This window comes from Seriola lalandi, unplaced genomic scaffold (genome assembly GCF_002814215.2).
Source record: "Seriola lalandi dorsalis isolate HSWRI2012SDOR001 ecotype SW California unplaced genomic scaffold, Sedor1 jcf7180002054375, whole genome shotgun sequence".
Lineage (NCBI taxonomy): Eukaryota > Metazoa > Chordata > Actinopteri > Carangiformes > Carangidae > Seriola > Seriola lalandi.
The window spans coordinates 23,783-44,328 of NW_019524928.1; the positions used below are offsets into that span (position 1 = coordinate 23,783).

At 42.6% G+C, this 20,546-nt stretch overlaps 1 protein-coding gene across 3 annotated transcripts in view; it reads right to left on the reverse strand.

The window, feature by feature from the left end:
• Positions 1 to 75: 75 nt before the first annotated feature.
• The window catches only part of LOC111656946 (nuclear factor I/C), a 43,247-nt gene continuing 22,776 nt past the window's right edge, over positions 76 to 20,546 (reverse strand). For 2 of the 3 annotated variants that reach the window (XM_087174713.1, XM_087174712.1), the window contains exons 5-12: positions 20,352 to 20,426; positions 19,783 to 19,857; positions 18,506 to 18,650; positions 17,929 to 18,050; positions 17,356 to 17,469; positions 16,588 to 16,745; positions 15,727 to 15,910; positions 76 to 10,855 (exon numbers count right to left, since the gene is read on the reverse strand). In XM_087174713.1, the coding sequence (XP_087030839.1) occupies positions 10,731 to 10,855; positions 15,727 to 15,910; positions 16,588 to 16,745; positions 17,356 to 17,469; positions 17,929 to 18,050; positions 18,506 to 18,650; positions 19,783 to 19,857; positions 20,352 to 20,426 (998 nt within the window). In that variant the 3' untranslated portion in view covers positions 76 to 10,730. Of the gene's footprint in view, positions 10,856 to 13,500; positions 13,590 to 15,726; positions 15,911 to 16,587; positions 16,746 to 17,355; positions 17,470 to 17,928; positions 18,051 to 18,505; positions 18,651 to 19,782; positions 19,858 to 20,351; positions 20,427 to 20,546 lie in introns of all 3 variants that reach the window. The other variant, XM_023408871.2, reaches the window with a different exon arrangement.

A 20,546-nucleotide genomic window follows, 5' to 3' on the forward strand; every position in this document is an offset into this window, starting at 1 on the left:
GTCACCCAGTGAGAGTGTGAGTCATCACGATGTGAGCAGATATTAATGAAATGAACAAACAGGAGATCTGTGGGCTGAGTTGTGGTATAGCTTGTTTATTAATGGTATATTTTTGCATAGAGAAACATACTCATTTCCAGTAATGACTTCATCAGCATTTGCTGATAGCAATGGCTAAATATGGTTATAATGACATATTATCAAAGATGTTAATATCCCCCACAGCAGATGAACAACAATAGATCAGAAACACTGGTTCAGGAAGCTGTCACTCAAACTACCATACATTCAAACAGGAACAGAAAGTCCAACCTTTAACTTGACCTCAGACATAACTATACCACAGTCATCATTTCCTGTCCCTGTCTAAATGTTCTTTTATAGGAACAGTTTACATCATGCAAATAAATGTTGACTATTAGCATTTTCTTCAGCTGAAAAACATCCAAAGGAAAAAGTACTTAAAGCTCTTGTTAAAGCTGCTACAAACTACATCCAATCAAGAGCAGCAGCCCTTTCCACGGTGAACGTCTCAGGCCGAGGTCAACGTCAGTCCCAGTCTGGAAACAATAGACCCAACATAAAAAACACAACCTGCCTCTACCTCATCTATTATTTTCTTTTACTGGGATACAGGGTTGTGCAATATTGCATGTTTCTCATTGACTTTCAAGCGTCAATTAAAATTGCATGTCAGGTAAAGTTTGGGTAAAGTTATTTGTTAGTTAGTTAGTTATTTGTCGTCTTCTTTGAGGTGTTCCAGTATAAAAAATAACAGACTCATGAGAGGGGACGCTGCTGTCCAGGACCCCATCATGTATGACTTTTTTTTGCGGAGCCTGATGTACATTTACTGTGGAAAGGACTGTGGTCTGAGTGGATTGTAGTCATGCAATAACTGATGAAAGCTGTTCATGCCTATGCTCTCTCTGATGTAAGGGATATATATCTGGAAGCAAGCAAAGCAGTCCTTTACTATAATATCTGAAAAATTATGAAAAAAAAAAATCCTTAAAATATGAGACTGCATTAAAATGTTCTCTGAGAAACAACTCTTTCGTTCATTACAAACTGTCTTCGGCACATGGAGTAAACGGTGTGCAGAAGCAACATACCCACAGATACAGAGAAGAATCAATATGGCGTCACTGTCACAGGAAAACTCTACAAAATCTGATTTTCAGTAACTAAGAAAAGTTTTCCAGCTGCTGCGAGGCTGAGTTACAGAAAGGTTTTTGAAGGGCCAGTAAAAATAAATTCGTTGCAATTCAAGTAAGAAACAGCAAAAAGAAAGACAAATTGGAGTTAGAAGGTTTTCAGGCAACAGCAGCAGTCGGGTCGAGTTTTGAGTCACATTAATAGTTTATAGAAAAGAGCCCTCTATGAAAACATCTCCCCAAAACTCAGCTGTTCAGATACGGGACAGTCCCTTTGTTCCTCACACAGCATCCGGCTATAGATCAACAAGCAGGAATCACCACCAGCTCAATACTGTTCGTTACATTTTGAACTAATTACAACACTAACGTGAATCCAATCACAGTCATGGAGCAGCCCTGATTCTGACTGATATGCATCTTAACAGAGTCGTTTGGTTTTTCTCTGCTAACAGTGCAGACAGTGTTCAGAACAGCACTTGGTTTGTAACCACAGAGTGAAGAAGAAACCCAGAGGGAACGTTCTGTCAGACCGAATCCAATGAATAAAAGATGACTTAGGCAACAGGTGGTGAAACATCGGTGACAACGTACTTCTACAGAAACTGACCTACAACTCGTACGTCCTCGACAGTAAACAGGATTTTTGATTTTCAAAACTTCAATCATGTCAGTTTGGCAGCTTCAGAACCTGCGCCTCAGTGTTTTGAACCATCAAGTGGATCCACTGGTTTCTTCATCAACACTGGGGAAACTGACAACTGCAGGGGACGCTCCGGCTCCAGGTTAAAAGCTGTGGCTTTAACACTAAACTGGAGGGAACACAAAATCCTCAGTAGTTCCCAACGAGTACGGATGACATTAGGAGGCGCTGATTAATGCATAGTTAACTGAACACTCCCAAAGACTGTAAATTAGTTAATGAGGTAAACCAACACAATCAATAACTAAACACTTTTTGTGGCCCTCAAGTTATGTAGGTCATTAACTACTAGTTAATGATATAATATATGGAATTGAGCATTAAGGTAGTTGTGCGCTGAATATAATACAACTGACTGATACTAAGCACCAGGTATTCTCCTCCAAACTAAACTCAGTTAACCTCAGGCATGTTTGTGGTCTGATGCTTCAACATGCCAACTGCAAACATTTCCACTGTTTGAGCCAAAAAGACACTATGAAGGTGAAAGTGGGAAGATGTATCAGGGGACCGTAATAAGAGCGACATCCATATCTCCGAAGAGTAAAACTGTCAGAGGGAAGCTGAAGATGTCCTAAAGGTCAGGGTTGTTTCAGGTTAAACTTCAAGTTTGATGCAACAATTCATCATAATATATTACTACAATTAACACAGTAATTAATATGACTGTAATAATAATGTAATGATCAGTTATGTGTTATGTCCCATCGAGCAGATACAGAGATATTTCGACTTGCCGTGACGGGAAAACTAGACAAACATTAACAGCGGCTCCATTCTTCAAGATGTGACAGTGATGCACCAGGACCCTGAAACTGAAGCAGCTAAATGGGATTCAGCCGTCACTCGTTTAATCCGTTACACCTTCCCGACTGTGACGTGTCAAAATGTCTCATTAACTGTTCACCAAGTTGCAGATTTGTTCCTTGTTCTGTCTTTGATAGCTACTCACAATTTCTGTACCTTTTCGTAAAGTGATAGAACCACTTTTTTATTTTTGTTGTTGCAGCTTTTTCACCCTAAAAATGAACTTTAACTTTTCGTACAGCCTGTCAGTGTTTCCTCTAGATCTTCTTCAGCTCTGTGGGTTGTTTTTATGGCTTGTCACCTCAGGCCCCGTCGGCAGGGGCCCGGGACTGGCGTTGTTCTCAACACAGAGCACCAACCCCTAAGCTGAAGTGCGTCACACGACCATGTAGTGTTTGAATACAAAATGTACAGCAAAGCACAGCGTACAAAAGAACTCAAATGAAACTAGCAGTAAAATGATAGGCACTGCTTGTTGAAATCATTTTTGGTTGTTTTTTCAGTTTCCATGCCGACGACCTGCTGGTTTATTTGATCGGAGCAGAGGAAGTGATGAGGTTTGCATGAGAGGCTGAACAGTTTTCCCTCCAGGTTGAGTTTTTGAGATGAACACATTATTCCTGCCTCTTGACTTGAGATGGGGAATTTCCAAATATCCCGAACACGTTTGAGTTATTGTTAATTCAGTTGGACTTCTAGACACGAGTAGAAATCCTCACACTGATCGGCGACAGTGAAACCATGGTAACCAAGCGCTATGTGGTATTTAACTTCGTTTCAGTGGGTTTAATATTTATTTATTTAAATCAATAAAGTGTCTCTCTTTAATACATTTTGAGACATCACACTGCAAAAGCTTCAAACACCTTCAGCTGAGCCAAGATGGCCGACACACGTCGACACCACAGTGGATTAGCTTTCCACCTAGCTGGCTGGTGTTATGTGGGGAAGCTCTTTAGCTTTCCTTGTACAGTCAGACTTGTAGTTAGCGACAGAGAGGAAGAAGTAGAGAGAAACAGAAACGAGGGGGACTCACGCTTAAAAACCTGCTTCACAACACAGAGTCGAACCGCTCCTGACAGCCAGGAGCCACACATCCCGAATATGACCACGCTCTGAAAACACACCGCTTGTGATATATCTGCATTCAAATAGTGCATACGTCCTCTCTGCAGGCGAAGAGTCTAAATCAGTTCTTTATCTTGGAGCCTCTGGTAGAAAATATGATGCAGTAACAAGATTCCCAAAAGTACAATATGCACAGTAATGTTGGTCGTGAGCTGGAGGAGACACAACAACCACCATACTCTTCTGTAATCACCTCTACAGTAAATACTACACTATCGTAACAGAGGTGATTTTTGGATTTAGTTTTTGGTTGTATTGGGTTGTGCAGTATTATGTTTTGGTGTTTTTGTGTCCACAACCCCAGGAGCGATCAAACTAGAGAGACTGTGTCTGTGGGCCGACAGGTTCTCCCTTTCATTCCTGTGTAGTGCAGCTGAGAACTGCAAAAAATCGTTCAAATGTGGATACAAGCACCAAAAATTGTTATGTTTCTCCCTCTAGGGCCATTAATACGAAAAATCACATTAGCCACTTGAAATTTCAAGATAGATCGGCACCATTTCTGCCATAGGAAACACATTTTTACCACAGAATTTCACCCACGGGACAGATTTCACAATTTCATCCTGTGTTTTAGACCGTGAGGATGTCAAAATCACAATTTGTTCAGAGCTTTATTTGTGCAATTTCTTATATGAAGATGTGAAATTGCTGCATAAAAACACAATGTATTATCAAACCATGTATGATGAATATTGTACCAGAAGTTCTGTAAGAGTCGACAGTCTACTTGTTAACTTGTCTTAACATTAGCTCACTAGGCTAACTTGCTAGCTCTAGGCTAGTCAGCAAGCTATTTTGTAATATGTTTGCTAAAATATACTTTCATCTAATTTTTTATAGTATGCTACATTTGCCTTCTCCATTGTTAAAATGTTTTATTTGACACCTGGATTATTCATATGAGGAAATAGTGGATGAACAACAGACAACTGCCAGAAATGGCGGCCATGTTGAATTTTCAAGCAGCTAATGTGTTTTAAGAAAAGAATAAAAAGATTTCACTTGACCTGACCCTGGACCTGAGTCTGCCAGGTCTCAGGTCTGTGTGTCAGTATGTCTGAGGGATCAAAGCAGACTCTCCCCCAGCTCCGATCACATGGTGTGTACTGTCATCACAGGACGCCATGTACCTGCCAGTTTGGACTGGATCTAATTATCCCTGCTTTGGATTGTGTCTAAAATGTTGGGGTGGAGGGAAAAGCTCCAGTAAGAACTCGTGAACCGTGACTGTTGGGTAAAGAGAAATCTAAACAGATATTCTGCTTTGTAAATGTTTTGGTAAAACACCTCTCTCCTCTATTTCATTCCATTTCCAGTTTGCCACAAGATATTTGGACGAGCTTTTCCTTTGCGCTGCCGTTTCTTACACACACAGATTCTTTCAGCTACGGCCTGTTTGACATGAACTTGTGCAGTTGCAGCTAAACTTCGTCTGATCTATCCAAACAAAACTGCAGCGATTCTGCAAAAAAATCTCAGGGTCTTTTCCCGCGAGGATGACGCTGAAGAAGGAAAAACATTTAGTTGGTCGTAACTCATTCACTCATTCTCATACACAGCTCCAGCATTACAAGACAGGATTTAGGTTTATAAAGATGCTGCTGACAACAGCTGATCAGCGCGACATCAGTACCTCACTGTGATTCAGATCCAGTCACAGACTTTTCTCAATACTGTCTCTCATTAAAATAACACATTTAGAGGACTGTGCAGCCTTGGCAGAGGTATGCACTCTTTGTGTGCGCTCCACTTCACTCTAATTTAACTTCCACTTGTCTCTCGCCCTCTTTCCCTCGTCATTCATCACCCCTCACATGGTTAAACTTTACTACCAGCCCACCCATTTCATGGGTCCCATATTCAGTGGCTTGGCCACTGAGAGAGCCGAAACAAAAAGCACAAACATGACAAACAAATATTCTATACATCTCTTTTATGAGTCCACGTTGTACATATTTTTTATACACACTGCTGTGTTTAAAACTATAATCCTACAAGCAACATAATGTTAACAACTCAAGAAATAATTCAAAATAACCTAAAAGCCAAGGTGAGTAAGAATAGTGTTAAGTGCATGCATCCATATAAAACTCAAACTCATCCATGGTCATGTGACAGTTACATGATCATCATACAGGCAAATGGACGGTGTTCGAAGGGCCAATCAGAGAGCTGCAGAGTCTTGAAGCCCAAACCTGAAGATGTTTAACATCAGACTGGATTTAGTGGCTAAACTCCTGACAAAATATTCACACTAACCCCTGCGATAAATACTTTGATGTGTTTGCATGTGTTTGATACTGTGTCTGTCAGAACTGAGCAAAGTCTCTGAAAATGGCTTTTGTTTTGTTACTGTGAACGTGTGGACGGGACGTCAGCCAGACGTCACTCTCACAACTCGTGTTATGCTTTTGTAAAGTGCCGTTTCCGAACCACAACCCTCAACTCACACTTGGTTTACAACACACACCGACGTCCACACATTACCTCCAATACAGCGTGAGTGATGTCAACGTCCACACACACACACACACACACACACACACACACACACCTGTCAGACAACACTTGAGCTTTAAACAGCAGAGCCACTGAACCAGATCAGCTCGATGAGTGCGATCACCACCTGCCCATGTGACTGAAAAATCACCACTTAAAGGAACAGTCCAACATTTTGGGAACTACAGTTCTCTTCCCGCTTTACCCAGAAGTATCCGCTTCATTACCGACCCCGGAAACTAAATCATCTTAACTCAATGTTCATTCGCGAGCTTCTTCGCAGCTCTCTCGGTTGTCATGGAGACGGTTCAGTTGTAACCTGATCAAAGAAAGAAGAGATCTTGATATCAGGTGTTTGTCTCTGCAGGGTCTCCCCCTGTATATGACCACCTGTTATCATGTGACCACAGTCCCATACTTGGATCACTAGATGACCCCGCAGCCGACTCAGTCAGCTGATGAAACCTGTGAGATGTGGTTGAGAGCCATAAATAAAAGGTAGTAAATGGACGTTGAGTTGAGATAACTTGGGATGTGTTTAGCTCGGCTAAATCCCGTCTGTTCGCACTGTTTCCAGTAGAGAGAGATATTGTCCGTCTCATGTGACTCTGAGTATGACGGCAGACGTGTATTTCCCAAAATGCCACACTGTGAAAAAATTGCTATCTGTATTTAGTTGAATGGAAGCAGAGGATAAGGGCCGTCCCATCCTCTGCTGAAGCTCATGAAAGTTTTCATTGAGAAACACTCAGGCGAGCGTCTCAGTATCTCGTTGCCACTGTTTAACCTAAAACTGTCTACCTGCTACACTGGTTAATGTCAAGCAATCACACATGCAGCTTTTTTTGTTGTTGTTTTTTTTTAAGTGCTACCAGCTGTACCATGAAAAGTATGATCACTTTTCCATAATGTATTATTGTTCTTTAACTAAAGGCAAGGCACATAATGTGTTTTATGATATATCGTGCAAAATAGAAGTTTAACAACAGGGCAATTATTAAAATCCAAAGAAATAGATAACCCTTCCATCCACTGCCCTCTGATGTGGTACAGAGTCCAGAGGGAGGAAGAGGAGGATAAGAGGAAGAGCAGGATTGAGGGAGAGGTATCATTAGTTTGAGCCATGCATTCTTCAGGTCAGCACAGCGACCAGGGCAGCACCATGCAGTATACATCAGCTTTAAGCCAACTTTAACCAAACCTTAAACCTTAAACCTTAAACCTTAAACCTTAAACCTTAAACCTTAAACCCAGCTCATATCAGCACCTTCAGTAGAAAATCTGAACACCCTGTAGGCACTGACTGTCGTCAACTTTGAGCCCAAATCCTGGGAAAGGAAAAGACACAGACGCCTGTGTTCAGACTGAACGCAAAGCCAATTTTAGATGCAGTCTGGCTGCATGCAGAGTCGGCCGAAAAGACGTCACTTCCAGGCATCGCGGCGTGGAGACGCCTCTGTGTGAGTTGAAACTGTGTCACCTTCAAAAAACAAAAACAGTTTGACACTAAAATTAATAAACGCAAATAAAAAGAGATAAAAAAACTAACAAAAAAACCCAGTAAAAACTGGAGGAAAATATCAGACTGGAGTTCCTGGTGAGTCTGAGCTGCAAATACACACAGACACTTCACACATGTGGCTGGTACGAGCTAACCAGGGTGTGTGCAGCCTGTTGCCCGCTAAGTGACTTCACCACAGACTCTAGAGACGTAGTCAAACCACCATCATCTTTTCCTGCGAGTGGTTACATCGTCTTCAAAGGTATTTTTGTGACCTCACAGACGTAATTATTTACGAGTTGACGGGACAGTGGAGAGTGACAGGGAATGGGACAGAGAGGAGGGGAACGACATGCAGCGAAGGGTCGGGAGTCGAACCAGGGACCAGATATCTGCTTTGTAAATGTTTCCATGGTGGATGTACATGAGCTTCTTAATATTATATTTAAACTCTGGTTTCACTGTCTGAGAACATTTGATCAGCTGTGAGATCGCAGAGATAACTTTCAAGACACGAACCACCGCCGACTAAAAAAAAAAAAAAAAAAAAAAAAAAAGGATAATGTGTCGACTATTATCCCACTGTTTCCATGGGAACGCAGATGCAGAAACACTCCAGCGGTCAAATTCATTATGAATAACGTGAGGCAAAAAATTTGCTTGGCATTCAATCTGATCACACCTCAACACAGAAACACCAGTCCTTTAACTAAACACATCCCCAGGTCACAAACTTAAACACACTGCTGGACAGTTGCAAAGCCTCACAAATTAAAATATGGCACCATTTGTGAAATATTAGTCCCTAAAAATAATCTACATATCACTGAATACATGTTCAGCGTTTCATCTGCAAAGAGATGGTATGTATGTGTTTGGAGTCTGCACTGAATTTTACATGTAAATATCAGTGATATATTTTCTAATTCGATTCTGGGTTTTATTCTTAATCTGCTTCTGCGCTCAGATCTTTGACAACTGCACACGCACGACCGAGTTGTTCCTGTCCACTGAACTCACATCTCGCTCTTTGTTACTTCCTCTGTAAGAGCTAGTGGTTGTAAGATGTTGTTTATCAAATATTTAAGAGGATTCGATTCAAAGTTAAAATGCATGTAAAACCTGAAGCTGTTAAATGCCTTTCAGACGATTCCTGATTAAATGAAGCTGTGAGAAGCCACAACAGAACATACTGCAATATTAAAATATGCAAATATTGTGTCAAGACTGGGCACATAAAATGAAGCTCATGACCTATAAACTCTAGTTTTAAATGCTTGATTTGCTTGTTGCCATTGGCAACACTGTGGTTAACCTGTCTCCATCTGTCTCCAGCTCACCCCAGCCTGAACTACCAACCCAACCCCATCCCTCCCGCACAGGCTGTTCAGGTTGGGTTGGGGTTGAGCTGCACAGCACAGAACCTTCTGGACCACCAGTCGTTCCAGAGCCGGACAGGTAACCTGGATTTTGTGCTCAGTTCAAGTCAGTGTGCACATGACCTGTTGTCACAAGCATCAACGACTTTTAGAAAAACACACCGCAGCCCTCCAGCTTGATAACATCATTGCGCTTTTCTCAAAAAGGAATTTTAACGTAATCATAGTGTAAAACGCCTTCGTATCTCTCTCTAATCTACAAGTACAAAACCCGTCACTGTGTTCTCTGAGACACAAACAAAATCAACACAACATCTCCTCAAAACAGAGCAGGGATGAGTGTGGAAATGCAGGAATCATATTCACATACACACACACACACACACGCACAGGCGCGCACACACGCGCGCGCACACACACACACACACACACATACAGGATGCTACAGTTTCAAACACACTGCGTTCAGGAGCCAGTTTACAGCCGGCCATGCTGCCACACGATCCTGGTTTTAACGTGTCTTTGTCTTTTCTCAGCTCTAATGAGCCGCTTCCTTCTGGCAGGTGCACGTCTCCTCCAAACATCGAGCCTCGGGCCGTTTGGATCAGTACTGTCATGACGAAATGATCAGCATTCAAAAGGGAAGGAAGCAGCAGGATATTCATGTAAAAAGATGCTCTCTGCTAAAGACACTGGGCCTCTGTACTCTGCAGGCCCAGTGTTTACTGGTAACTCTATACTGGTGTCCAACTGTAGCATTGTGTGTTGTGTTCGAGGAGGCATGAATATAGCTCTTATATTCCACTATTACTCATTGTTTTCTGATAAAAAAAGCACAATCAGTCTTAAAAACATGATCCTTGCAAAGCAACTTAATGGTTTCAGGCTGATGATTGTCAATAAAAAAGACAAAGCCTCTGTCTTTTGGTGGGAAGAGAGAAAAAAACTGCGTCGTTTCAACTCTTAATTTTCTTCAGACGTATCAATAACATATCAAAAAGTGCAAAGAAACTTTACATATTAACAACAGGATCTCTCTTTCTAGTTGGTTCAGAAAATAAGGGAGGCTTATTTGCATATATTATAAGCAGCACCTGCAGCGGAGGGGGCATTCTGGGTGTTGAGGGGGGGGGTGAGGTCTATGTCTGTCCCAGGGAAGAGGCCTGGTACTGGACTTAGTGTAGAGAACCAGGGTGCAGGGGTAAAGGCTGACATCCATCCCAGGGAAACAGGCCTCATCCTGGGGACACAGTTAGGTTATAGGCTTCTCAGGATCTGGTGTGTTGAGGCCTGGTTCTGGTCTCCAGTTCATCTGGACCGACCAGACATCTGCATCAATCCGTTGCTTCCACTTGAAGAGTGCAACAACTCCCGTCAGTGGCCATTCGTGAGAACCATTTAGTGTCATAGAGCGTAGTACATTCTGGGGCTGCAAAATGGCTGAGTGAGAGCAGCGTACTTCTTCCATCCAGGCTGCCTCTTCTGGGCACATACACATATGTAAATACACCTCACTGTATATTTATATATATGTATGACCACACGTTATGCTTCTACAAAGCTGAATATATTTTTCCTCTGCCAACGTCTGGACAACATTGTTTCCTCTCCTCCAGGATAGCGCTGCCGTGACAGGCACCCTTCCTCCACAGCTCGCTCAGTTGCCCAGATACCAGGACTGAAACAGAGACACACACAATTCAAATTTACTGTGACATCGGTCAGATCATTCAGCTTTCATCATTGGTAATTAACACATATCTACATCAGAGCATTAAACACACATTTTAAAATACCATCAAAGCAAATGTAAACATGTAAAACTGATTAAAGATCCCATATAGTGTAAAGGTCTGTGTCCATGTGTAGTGTGATTATAGATCAGGTCTAGCTTCTATATTAATACTGTGAAAGTATCAAAGCCTCAGTCCACAGAGAAATGCACACAGCCTGTATTTAGTCTTAAAACCAGCCGTCAGGACTTCCTGTAACTCTGTGATGTCACAACAAAGCAGTCACCAAGCCCCGCCCACCTGGACCCACCATCCAAACCTTGCAGGATTTGGTTTCTCTGAGTGTTTTACCTGAAATCTGCTTTATTTTTAGTGGATCACTCAGAAAACAGTCAGCCAATCAGAAGAGAGGCTTAGAGCCTCCTCTCTTCTGATTGGCTCACTGACCTGTTGTTACTAGAGCTGCAGAGAGAAGCCTGAGAGAGGAGATGTGAAACTACACTGAGATGGTTTTTGGTTCTTAAAACCACAAGTATATCTTCTGATGGATCAACACTTGAAATAAAACACAGAAGAAGAAGAAAATATGGAACCTAAAGTAATTACAAAGATATAGAATCTTTTATTCCGGTGTTTATATTTATTAACAAGCCACATCTCTACTGCAGCATGTGTAAATGATGCGGAGTTATTAAGAGGTAAAGGGTCTATTTAAGTGTTTACTCACTGTCATCAGACACTTTAAAAGATAATCTGTTGTGGTGCCTCGAGTTAACTTCTCCTCTCACTCCTCCTGCCTCCACCCAGGTGTCGAATCACAGAGCTCACCTGCACTCAGCCACCTGCAGCGACCTCTCTAACAATCCTGATTGTTGGCGATGTTGTCCTTGGGGTTGTCGAGCTCCTCTGCGTCATTGCACACTGTCGACTTTTTAGAAATAATTCCTGTTCTCGTGACGTTCGACCCTCAATCCAAACTTTAATAACTCACGCGGCCACCAATCACATCACGTCAAGGCAATTATCAATCAATTACAAAACGAACTCGAGTCATTTGCCTCTGCACAATAACTGTGTCCCTGTCTGAATATATTATAAAATATTTTAAGTCCAGAGATAAACTGTGGGCTGTTCCCAGAGGAGAGTTGACAGTGTGAGGAGGAAGCTGGTGAAATCTCTGGTCATCAATCATAAATAAATGCTGCTCCTGCATCTCACTGTGAGACACGTCCGCTGACAGATGATTTATAGCTTTAGAGATCAAAACACAGGCTGCAGTGAAATCCTGAGAGTGTCAGAAATGTAAGACTGAAACGTCACTGAGTCACTGCAGCTGCAACAGAACGACCAGCCAACATGAAAACGCAGCATGAGCCGGTGTGGGAAACTCTGGTCGACCCTGACATGTTACAGTCAACACATCTGGAGACACAACTGTAATCATCCACATTATTCTAAAGCACAAAATGCCAGTGTGATGGTTGTACAGGATTCATGTCACCAGCACTGAAACACTCATTGCACTGAAGCTGAAATTGTGTATGTTGTGCAATGAACCTGCAACTACTGATACTCCATTTTGCTTTTGTTTTTATTTTGTTTTTTTTGGCTTGAATTGACCAATGATGAAGCTGCTTTGCGGTATTTTAATTCAGGGGCCCATTCAACCAAATCTGCAACATGCAAGTTTTTTATTTATTCATTATATATTTATTTAATTTAAACACATTTCATAGATCGAAACCCAAATAAATGAAATGAAACTGGATTTCAATCACATTAAAAATCCCTGATAACATACTGAGAACTTATCTCACCGAGTATTTAGTTGTGACAAACTTTAGAAATACAGAGAGAGAGACAGAAAGAGAGAGAGAGAGAGAAAGAGAGAGAGAGAGACATAGAGAGGGAGGGAGAGAGAGAGAGGACTCCTGGCTCAGTCCTGTTTCTGGAGCAGTGAAACTGCAATGCAGCAGCAAAAACAGAGTCCAAACTTAACGCAGAAGGTCCAGCTCTACTTTTCATCAACTCATACTGTCTATATGTTTCTACCTTCACCACGTACCTTCAGAGACTCGGTTTCTCCTTTAACTTGTCACCTGTGTGCACTTCACTTCACCCACACACCTGTAACCTCCTCCTCACTCACACACTGATCTACCTCACAGCTGTCTGACTGATACAGTGTTTTCATCAGAAGCTGCCGATCGACAACAACACTCATTGTCTGCCAACCGATGTTTCATTGCCTGAGAGATGTCGGAGTATTTGGACCACAGAGAGGGTCGGCAGTTTACTGACTGCAGGATGAAATCAGGGATGAAAGAGCAGCTCGCAAAGAGACGAAATCATATTCAAATTTGAGATGCAACTCTTGTCTTTAACTGATTTTTTCCATGTTAAAATACAGTATAAGAATCAAGGCTTTTGTTAGGAAGTGGCAGGAGTCTCAGAGGCAGATATTCCAGTGGGAACAGATTTGTTAACAGAAGCTGACGACTCTCAACCCTCCAATAATAATCAGAGTCTTTTAGGGTCAGCTGGATCTGCTCTGAACTGAACTTGACAATGTCAAATAAACCATACTAACCTGGGCTTGGTAGAGTCCACCTGGGTCTCGAGGGGTGACTCCAACAAAGGAGGAGCGATTGGCAGGGGGGGTCCCAGGGGCCGAGTAAGCTGAGGGTGTTGGTGTTATCAACATCAGTCTCTTAATGTCTCTCAAAATGTCACTTGTAAAGTTGCATGAGGCACTTTTAACAAAAATATTTCCATATCACAAAGGAGCTACAACAGAGAACAACAATAATCCCCCTCCCCCGACTGAGGGATTTACCCTGTCTGATCTCACACTGGTGGGGGTCGAGCTGACTTCACACCGAACACTTTATCTTTTCACTCACTCTCTGGTTGTTTGATTATTAAACCAAATGACACCAAATAGACCTGAGAGGTATTCCAGATTGTGGAACCGGCAAATTTGCCAAGTACTATATTCACAAATCGGATAATATTATTAAATCCTGATGTTATTAACCGGTTTGTACAACAGGAACTTTACAATGAAATGTGTATCCACTGCCACAGGTTCTGCTTCTGTCCCCTCTGTTTTGGATCCTGGACTCAGTTTCTGGTCAATGCCTGTGTCAGGTACTTTCAAGGGGCGGGGCTTTCGATAGCGATTGGTTAAGCAGTTTTTTCCATCTCCACAAAGGATGTCTGGAGCTCAGCCAGAGAGACCATCAGGTTCTTGGTCACTTCTCTTACCGAGACCCTCGTCCCCTGATTCCTCAGTTTGGCGTCCGGCTCTAAGAAGAGTCCTGGTTGTTCTAAACTTAAGAATGATGGAGGCCACTGTTCTCTCTGAGCTCTGCAGGCAGCTGCTTCACCTAATGGTTTCTGCTCCGATATTCATTGTCAACTGTGAGACCTGATACAGACAGGTGTGTGTCTCTCCACTGTCCAATCAGCTGAGTTTACCACAGGTGGACTCCAGTCAAGGTGTAGAAACATCTCAGAGACGATCAAGAGAAATGGAGGAACCTGAACTAAATTTCAAGTGCCATAACAAAGTGTCTGAATACTTCTGTCAATTCAGTTTTTCCTTTTTAATAAATTTGCAAAAGAATTTTAAAATTCAGTTTTGTCATTATGGGATATTGAGTGTAGATTTATTATCATGAGGCTGCAACAAAACACGATGTGAACAAAGTGAAGGGGTCTGAAGAGTGAACCCCCAAAAATATCTAAAGATCTGAACTAGGAAATATGTTTAACTAACGATGATGAAATAATAAAATGATTCTTAAAAAGAAACATTGCAATAATATGTTAAAATGAACATAATATTTTCTAACAGCAAATCAACAGAGGGAGGACGTTAAATTAAACTGGAATTTATGGTCTTTTGATCAGACATGGAGAATTTTACCTGAGATGTTTACGTCACCTCCACCTGCTCTCCTCTGAGCTGTCGACCTCTCTCTCTCTCTCTCTCTCTCTCTTTCTCTCTCTCTTTGTATTTTCTAAAGTTTGTCACAACTAAAAACATGGTGGTTTTGTAATGATGTAGCTCTCAGGGACATTTTCATGTGATTGAAACCGTGAGTTTCGGTTGACTTGGTCAGAGGAACAGGAGACATCTCATTCTGTCTCTTTTCCCATAACGTTTGTTTGACATCTCATCCATTAGTAAAGATTTTAATATAATTGGAATTAGACTTTCTTTTTCATGTGAGGTTTAACTGTGGTGTAAAGCTGGTGAACTCACAGACACCAGCCCACAGTCGTACCAGCGGAGCTCTGAATGAAGTCAGACTGTGTAACGATCTGCCGCCTCAGTAAATTATGTGCTGAATACACACAAATGACAACATCATGGCACTGGCCCTTTAATATTCATTAGATGTAAATTAAAAAAAAAAAATTTGTGGCTGCGATAATTAAATCTCACACTTTATTTAGAGCAGCTCTGTGTCGGGCAGACGTCACCAGAACATGCTCAGGGTGTCGCTGACAGGTCGGCCAGTCGACACGCAGACAACACTTGCTCGTTCATTGTTGTGTTGGATCTTTTCATGGCCACTTTATAGTTTTATATTTAGTTGTATGAAATTGCAAAAGCTCTGTCAGCAGTCTTATATACGTGTGTTCTGTCAGTCTGGAATACCCCCCAGGACTATTTACACTAATACGACGTTTTCTGTTCTTGGATATAAATAAATGTCGGACTATAAGCGATAAAATATTCTATTCCAACTCCCGTCAGAAGGTCATGTTTTTACGTCATGTGTTGGTTAGTGTTTTGAGCACTTACTGGGTGACGTGGGGGAGTTTGCTCCCCCGTCAGAGGAGGTGGTGGTGGCCTTCGACTCTGCGGGCAGCGTCGGCCTGGGGAGGGAGGATGGGGGAGGGGCCAGGGAGGGTGCCGGTCCAGGTGGTGCCAACATCTGAGAGGAGATGTAGTGACTGGGCACTTTAATCTGGTTGCTGCCGTTGAGCTGGGAAAAAGAAAGACAACCAGATTTACTTTTAACGCTGCAGCTGGTGGGATCCCAAACATCCTGCGTATCTGTTTCCTACCTGAAGCTGCAGCTCACAGGGAGCGCAAGAGAACAGGTGCTACTGACTTTAACACTAAGTGGTTGCTTATAGACTCATACAGAACCTCATGAACTGACTCGTAACAAACTCAGCTGTTCACTTTGAGCAAGCTTCAGATTCTCCACAAGGGGGAGCTGTTAGGTCTCCATCAGACCGCCTCTATAAATCCCAACCTGCACCATCTAAAGGAAAGGGAAGCCACAGCAGCAGCAGTGGAAACCCTGTTTCCTCAGTCTTGGCAGCGGAGGCAGAGGTGGCAGCGCCTCCTAACCTCCCGGCTAATCCAAAAATGGTCAAAGAGGAGGGGCATGTGAGGAGCTGAGACTTCTGAGCCCTCAATAAATAACATACATAACTTTACGCCTAAATAAAACGTAAACAGGTGAGTTATATAATCAGTTGTTTTTTGTACCAGGCTGTAAACACGATTATTTCTGCTGTAAAGTTGGACATTTTAACATGGGAGTCTATGGGGATTGACTCGCTGTTGGAGCCAGACTATAGTGGTCATTAGAGGAACTGCAGCTTTTAGCACTTCCATGTTGGACTTCATGTTTGAACTGGTTGTACTCACGGAGCTGGGGGTTTGATTGGCAGGGTCGCAGGCCAATGAGACCAGATCTTTCAGGGGGTCCTGGGCCAGGTGAGGAGGATAGCGGATTGCTCCATGGGGGAAATAGGAGGATGATGGGAAATGAAGAGAGGAGGAGGGGTGGGTACTCCGAGACAGACCTAGACAGAGACGAAGAGGGAGAGAAGAGACATTATATTATATTATGTGTGTGTGTGTGTGTGTGTGTGCGCGTGTGTGTGTGTGTGTGTGTGTGTGTGTGTGTGAGAGAGTCTTAACGGTCAGGCTTCATCTAAACTCCCTGACCAAGAAGAACCAAGACAAGCAGATGTTTATCTAAATGTGAACACATTAACACCCTGTATGATTCCATATTGTCATTTTATTTGTAGCTTTATTTCAGTCTTCATGTCTGTATGTTTGATTTTCCATCAGGAAGTTACAGCAGACGTGCTGCTACAACAGATTATTACCTAAAGTGTAGATAATTTATTTCAATTAAACTCTCTGACCAAAATCAGCACAGAACATCTCCTTCAGTTCATTAACCTCCTGCAGCTTGTGACGGCAGAGTTACAAATAAGGAGCAGAAACACACACAGCAGGGTGCAGGTCTGTCAGTGATCTGCATGAACTGTATCTTAGTGTGACGTCTAGTTTACTGTGTTTACCTTCGTTAAATCACCTGAGAACAGCAGCAGGCTGAGGTGTAAGACGTCACACAACATACGTGAGTGTGTGTGTGTGTGTGTGTGTGTGTGTGCTACTGACCACTGTGAACAGCTATGACTGGCCGGTGGTGCTGAGTGAAGGATCCAAGTCTTGGTGAGTCTTCCTGGGGAGAGGGACTGTCCATCTCTGCCTTCTTCACTGGAGGAGACAGACCTGACACACACACACACACACACACACACACACACACACACACACACACACACACACACATTTATTAGCGCAGGGACCCTTTCGTTTGTGAACTTGTGGGTTTAAAGAGCTACTTAACTGTAGCTATAAATATTGTTTTACAGCCACTGCATTATTGGCCTTTTAAACCAGTTTACCACAGTGGACCTTGGAGCCTCAGACCAGAACCAGGACTTTAGCTTCTCTTCAGCTTCAGCACCTCCAATATTTTAATTTGTCTTCATATGTTTAAAATGTTGAAGTATTTCTTCTTCCAAGTCACAATAAGTCACTGGGTGATACCGAAAGAACGAACAATGAACTCACTGTTCTTTATCTAAAGTGTTGAGCACTGTTAAACAAAGCCGGCAGATAATGGTTTCAGTCTTAAAGTTACATATTCAGTCATGTCTCACAGTACAGACACCACCAGTCCGTTACCTCCTTCCATGTCGTCTGTCCAGTTCCTGGAGCTGCTGGCAGGGGAGGAAGGCGAGTGGTAATACTCCCCTCCAGGACTGTCAGCCTCCTCCTCCATAGAGCCAGACTTATGACGTTTACTGCTGCAGACACACATACAGACACATTCACACACGCTCAGACATTTCAGTTCTTTTTTAAGTGTTTTCCAAAGTGTCTTGTTGTTGTGGGTGAGTGGCTGGAAGTGTTTCAGCATCTAGTCGAAGTACAAGAAAAAGTAAATACAGATGATTCAGCGATAATTGTCCATAAATAAATCCGTAAATGAAAGTGTTTATCCTACTACATTTGATTTTGAAGGATCTTTTCAGCGTCTTATCACACGCTGGGTGACTTTTAACAAAACTGAAGCATTAGAGGCCAAAATATCTGGACCTCAAATCCCTGGTCAGGGTTCAATAAAAAACTGGATGTGGATGAGGATCCCATAACGTCAGTGCCCCATTTTCAGTAGTGTTTTTAACCCTCTGTGCCCTGTGTGTGTGTGTGTGTGTGTGTGTGTGTATGTGTGTGTGTGTGTGTGTGTGTGTGTGTTTACCCGCTGGATGAGGTGCTGGCCAGTGATCGTCTGAGGCTAACTGGCTGGTTGACAGACTGGTTGACAGACTGGTTGAGGTCATAGGCCAGATGACCCTGGAGCTCCCCCACAGAGAAACTAGGTCCTACTCCTGTGACGACTGGAGCTACACACACACACACACACACACACACACACACACACACACACGGGGACGACACACACTGTGGTTATGACCTACACGCTGAAAACTGAACATCAGCCCCTCAAAACGTGTGTTTCCATCTGTCTGCAAATTTACGGTAAAATATGAAACAACACATGATGTTGGTCAAAAACGATGCAGATTCAAAAACACAACAATGGAAAAAATGAAGAAAACAAATGCATCAGGAAACAAAAACATAAACACAAACAGCAAACACGCTGCAAATACAGAAACAATGCAACAACATAAACATGAACAGCATATCCAGACGACGCAACAGAAACGCTCCAGGCCTCTAGGGGGAGCTCTACGTGGAACACCTTGAGCATAAGTTTAAGCTTCGACCCGGACCTTTGACCTTTGACCTTTGACCAAACGAGAGAGTTTACATTACAAATGAGCAACAGAGCAACGTAGCAAGCGTTAGCGTTAGCTCATATACAGTCCATGTGTTCCACTTAGAGCTCCCCCTAGAGGCCTGGAGCGTTTCCATTGTGTCGTCTGGATATGCAGCGTTTATTTTCTGTTGCATCTGTTGTTGTTTTTTGTTGTTTGTTTGTTTTTGTTGTTGCATCGTTTCGGTATTTGCAGCGTGTTTGTTGTTCATATTTTTGTTTCCAGCAGCACGTTTTTTCATCTGCAGCTCTTTTCTGTTTTTGTATTTGTTTTGTATTTTGTATTTGTGTTTTTGAATGTGCATCGTTTCTGAATTTGCTGCTCGTTTCTCTTAATGGAAGTGTTTTGCCCTCGTCAGCCACCGTACATTATGCTGACATCACATTTATACTCTGAAGCAACGGTACAGCAGCAGGGAGAGGTTTGGTTGACACCTCAGAGACAGCAGGTGACAACAGGTGTTACCTGAGATTATCACATTCAGATGTAAAGATTCAACCAAAACAAACACACACCTGACTAGTTTATACAAAAAGTTAATTTCACATAAATCACAATGCCATCAGTGTTTCTATAGATGCACTGCACTAACTGTTACCCTGGATGAGCTTTTTTTTATGACCTCAAACATTTAGGACGTGGCTTGTGATGTAAAAATCAGGTGTGACGTGTCATGTGATGCACAAGAGCTTACTTCTTGAAACCTGGACCAGCTCAGTGACACTGAAAACTCCTGATGTCACAAAACTCTCCTGGAACTCAGGACCATCTGTGTAAACACAACAGCAGTTAGGCAGTGTGTGTCTGTGTGTGTGTGTGTGTGTGTGTGTGTGTGTGTGTGTGTGTGTGTCTGAGAGAGAGTGAGAGAGAGTCTAGAGCAGTAACAGTTATAAGTTCAGATGTTGAATCATCATTAACAGCATGTGGATGTACAGCACATACAGTGCTCATGCTTTTAGTTGTACTTGTTTACACTGTATTTCCCTGTATGACACTATGACTGACTGATGACTCCTTTCACTGTGTTTCCCTCTTTTCTTTATTGTGTGTTGGTTTTGTTTTTCTCTCAAAAAAAGGAAATCAGGACACTGGGGTCAATATGAGCTTTGGGATAAAATGTGTTGATAATAATCTGGCTGCCATCAGTGAGGTCCAGTTAGTGTATTTGGTCGTTAAAGTGTTTGTTCAAATTACGGAACAAACCAATCAGAACAAAGATAATTAACAGTTCATTAAGAAAATGAAAATTGATTTATACTGTACCCATGGTCGTGGTGCGACTGTCCTCCTGATCCGAACCCACTCCTGTACGACTGGGACTGCTGCTCTGGTCTGCCTCTGGAGAGAGAGAGAGGAGGAGAGGGAGGGAGAGAGAGGGAGAGGGAGAGGGAGAGAGAGGGAGAGGGAGAGGAGGAGAGGGAGGGAGAGAGAGGGAGAGAGGGGGAGGGAGAGAGAGGG